At 36.6% G+C, this 4,308-nt stretch overlaps 1 protein-coding gene across 1 annotated transcript; it reads left to right on the top strand.

The window, feature by feature from the left end:
- LOC112842453 (uncharacterized) lies at nt 1-2,781 on the top strand. The gene is made up of 7 exons (XM_025899063.1): nt 1-21; nt 222-291; nt 988-1,326; nt 1,718-1,789; nt 1,991-2,173; nt 2,487-2,582; nt 2,669-2,781. The coding sequence occupies exons 1-7, from the start codon at nt 1-3 to the stop codon at nt 2,716-2,718; spliced, it is 831 nt and encodes a 276-aa protein (XP_025754848.1). The 3' UTR covers nt 2,719-2,781.
- Nucleotides 2,782-4,308: the final 1,527 nt, after the last annotated feature.

The raw sequence follows: 4,308 nt of genomic DNA, 5'->3' as shown, positions 1-4,308 counted from the left end.
ATGTGCTATGTGGTGAAAAAGGTGTGAAACGTAAAGACAGTTCAGTCACACATTTGTAGACGTGTCACAAGATCATCAGGTCATCATGAAACTTACTGAGCACTGTTGCTGTTGAACCCACATTCTCACTAAAACACTTCCTCTTAACTACTGAGAAAAATTAGAAATAACAGGTATCTGACCACTAACACCTCTCATCTGTGTCCTTGTGACTGGTGCAGTCACCACTGTTAGAGCTGCTAACAGTGGTGACTGCTCCAGTATCTTCATCTTTCACTGTGAGCATTAAAGGTAAAATCATGGTGTGTGAAGAAGTTGAACCTTCACCTCGTTCATGTATGCAGACAAACATCACCATGGATGTCAACACTTACCTCATCTAACAGTCTTCACACCTTTAACTTCCTCTATTCTATTATGTCTGTTTCTACTGATGTACAGTCCTTGGAAAAGGTGACACGAGAGTGTCCAAATTACACTGAATATAAAAGTTAAAAAAATGTAGATATTAAATTAGTGAAAAACTTTAAGAGAGACGAGGTAGGTAAGGAAACACAAAAGCTAAAAACTGAAATAATTTAGAAACAGAGGAAAACAAAAGGAGTGATGTCACTATGAGGAAGTGAGCAGGAAGTTGAGGCTGTATTCATCTCTGAGAGCAAGAACAGAGACTGAGAGAGACAGAGAAGCACGATGGCTGCATTCACATGGATTCAAATGTCTTCATTACTGATGCTTCAGTTTAAAGGTAAGTGTACATAGAAACACATTCAATTAATAAACTGCATTATTATCACAGGTGTTACTTCTTTATTCTTCCTTTAACTGAGACAGTCATGATGGACTTTTTGACTTTAGATGACTCTTAGCAACTAAAGTTGAAACTTAAAGTTGTGTTGTATTTAAAATAAACTTCACATTATAAACATAACACTCATATTCATAACATATTTGATGTTTCACATTTCTCTCTCTTTCTCACAACAGGAACAACTGAGCAAAACTGTCAAACTGTTCAAACTGTCACAGCTGGACGTGGACATGATGTTACTCTGCCTTGTAAAAATGTGATACAAGGTCAGCATAACTGTAACAGTACTACCTGGATCTTCAGTGATTCAAACAGCTCAGTAGAACTCTTTGAACTTGGGCAGAATAAAGAAGCCAAACCTAAATCAGACAGACTGAGTCTTTCTGCAGACTGTTCTCTGGTTATAAAGAAGGTCACAGATCAGGATGTTGGTCGTTACAACTGCAGACAGTTCAAAACAGCAACAGGATCACAAGAAGGTTCAGACTTTATGATTGATCTGTCTGTTATTAACAGTGAGTATTTACATCTTAATGTTTTCAGCTCAAACTGTCCTGTTAGAACAACAAACTGAAACACCACAATAATTATGATCACAGTGATGAAGTTCATTTTTCTATTGTTGCTTTTCTCTTACAATATCTCCATCTTCACCAGTGTATGTACATGAGAACAATGATAAAGCATCTTGAACAGCTCTGTGTTGACATATGAACACTGTAGACTCACAGTTGAGTGGCTGTATGAAGATAAAGAGAACATATCCTCAGACATGAGACATCATCAAAAATGAGACTTGTTAGACTGTTAAACATCTCACCACTGTTTCCTCTCTGTTGTTGTTCACTTACTTTCAAGTCTTTTCTTACTGTTAGTGTCTTTAATGTTGTTATTGTATTTCTTTAGGTGAAGATGTTAAAACAACCAAATCAGCAACATCACTGACACTGACAACAGCATCAAATAATCCATCAGCAGGTCGAGACTGAATCTCTTTTTTATTAAAGTCTAATGTTTATATATTTATAATTATTTATGTATTATATATCAGACTGGCTCTTAACTGTGTGTGGAGAGATTCAGTGCTATGTTTTATATATTTTAAATCTTTCCAGTTCAGTTGTGGTTTACTGACATCTAAAGTCAAAACATTAACCGTACACTCTGTGTTTCTCTTAGATTCAGGTATAGACTCGGAAATGACAACATCAACAACAGTGAAGTCCACCACAAGAAAATCAATGACAGCAGAACCAAGAATTAAACCAACATTAAAAATAACAAACATATGTACAACAAAAGAAGAAGTAAAGACATCAGAGGGGACACTGACAACAGCATCAAATAAACATGAACATGACGGTAGTTGCTGAATCTCTCTCTTTGTGTGAAATCTGTCTTGACAGACATCTGTTTTGTTTCCATGACAGACAAAAAAGAAATATTATTAATAATATATTTTTAAACACATTTACTTGATTTTTATTTCATTTCCATTATTGGTTTTTATTTAGAATTTAGAATAAATACTGTAGCTAGAAACTCCACAGTGCAAAAACTCACTCAAACCTCATTACTACATGTTAGAAAATGGACTGTTTTTAACACATTTGAAATCTTTTGAGTTTTGCACTGAACAAAAAGTTGAAGCCAAAATATTTTTGCTCATTTTCAGATTTTCTGTATTTGTTGAGATGCATCATTGTGTCTGTGGGTTTAGCAGCTCTCTTAATATCTGCTGTTACAGTCAACATGTGGACAAAAACTAAAGGTGAGAACATCACAGATGAAACTTTATACATAAAAAGCTTTGAGTTTTACTGTTTGTTGTAACAATTTTTTGTTTTGGTTTTTTAGGAAACAAAACACAGACTGAAGAAAACACTGTGAGTCTGAACACTCAATAGTCCTCTATATCTTTACAGAGTAAAAAAGGTGTTTTTTGTGCTTCTTTCTAGTTGTCACTGCAGATACAAAAAAGTTACAAGATGATGAAAAATAAGAATATATTATGTTGACCATGTTGAAACCTAATTGTTATTATTACCGGCACCAGACCTAGGGGAAATCTGGACCGGCAGCACAAAGGCCACGGAGCACTGCAAAGCCAGTTTTATAAAAACTGTGGACTAATAGAGAGGACTCTATTAGTTAGAAGCTAGCATCTTGCTGAACCTATATTTACATTTATGTCTGAGCTGTGTATGGGCTTGAACAGCTCCATCTACTGACATAATGAGGTATAACCTCAGTACACAACATATAATAATGTATACTTTATTGATCCCCGTGGGGAAATTTGTCTCTTCGCATTTAACCCATTCACCCAGTGAAGCAGTGGGCAGCCACCAATCAGGCGCCCGGGGAGCAGTGTGTAGGGTCAGACTCTACGGATCAACAACTTCAACATTGACCCAGCACAGAAATTACTCCACTGATGTTTAAAACATTTAACTTTTGATTTTTTCTCATATTTACAAACCAAAACCTTATTTTCTGTGCGGTTAGCTTTATCTAACAAGACAATTAACTTCAAATATTTTATATGGTATACACCTTTGTTTTTCTCATTCAGCTCTGAGAGTAAAATTCCCAAGTTGTTTTTATTTTATTTTATTCTGTGTACAGTTAGAGGTAACACACTGAGATACTGTCATGGCCTCTGCCATGTTGCAAGCAATACATTAACCGAATTTCTGTTCAATACTGCCACGTACTGCTGAAGGGTCAAAATCAGAATGGACAGATAGGAGGGGAGAGAGCACAGCAGGCTGTCCATGATGGATATTTGTTTTTTCTGTATGAGTTACGGTCTAGTGGCTCTTCCTGTGTGAGAGAGCTCTTTCTCCTCCTCCTGTGTTCCAGGTCTGCCTCATAAGCACAACTGAGATGTGTTGCAGCTCGTCAGCCACTGCATAAAGACCGCCGTCTCAAAATGCCTGTAGTGATCCACAGTGGAATCCACAGAGGGGCTCTCTGCCATTTTTGTTTCAGCGGTTTTTCCCCTGTTTTGTGGCTAGAGACAGGGAGCTCAGCCATTGTACTCTTTATTTTCTTATAGACAGAGTGGTCTCAGTTGTTTTTTTGTTTTTGTTTTTAGCTAGAAAGAGGTATTTTGTTTGTTGTTGGAGCCAATATCCTGGTCCTAATTGGTTAATGACATTAACTTTGTGACCGTTAATAGTTTTGTTTGTTTTTTTACTTGGTGTTACACCCCACCCCAGATAATACTTTGCTTTTAAGTGGGTTGTAACATTCACTGTGCTGGGCTAACTTTCAGTTTCCGACTCAGTTTATCCACATTGCAAAACAATAAAGTATTTTCAGAAAGACTCTCAGACAAGTCGGCTGGGCTGTTTTTGAGTTTACTGAGTCAGGTTATGTCTCAAACTGCTTCAGACATTAAAGTGAGGCCAGCATGATAAGGATGACAGGTTCTTCATTGGCGTTTATATTTCTTCTAATATAATTTGTTTAATACTTTATCTTGCTCTCTC

The sequence above is a fragment of the Oreochromis niloticus genome, linkage group LG15 (assembly GCF_001858045.2).
Source record: "Oreochromis niloticus isolate F11D_XX linkage group LG15, O_niloticus_UMD_NMBU, whole genome shotgun sequence".
Lineage (NCBI taxonomy): Eukaryota > Metazoa > Chordata > Actinopteri > Cichliformes > Cichlidae > Oreochromis > Oreochromis niloticus.
The sequence above is the reverse complement of the archived record's forward strand: the minus strand, read 5'-3'. Positions and strand labels throughout refer to the sequence as shown.

Excerpts from the sequence above, each read along its gene's own strand:
- LOC112842453 (XM_025899063.1), top strand. The coding sequence starts at position 1 with ATGTGCTATGTGGTGAAAAAG. Across the intron at positions 22-221 it reads TGTGCTATGTGGTGAAAAAG|TCACCACTGTTAGAGCTGCT; the intron begins GTGTGAAACGTA and ends TGACTGGTGCAG. Across the intron at positions 2,174-2,486 it reads AAATAAACATGAACATGACG|ATTTTCTGTATTTGTTGAGA; the intron begins GTAGTTGCTGAA and ends GCTCATTTTCAG.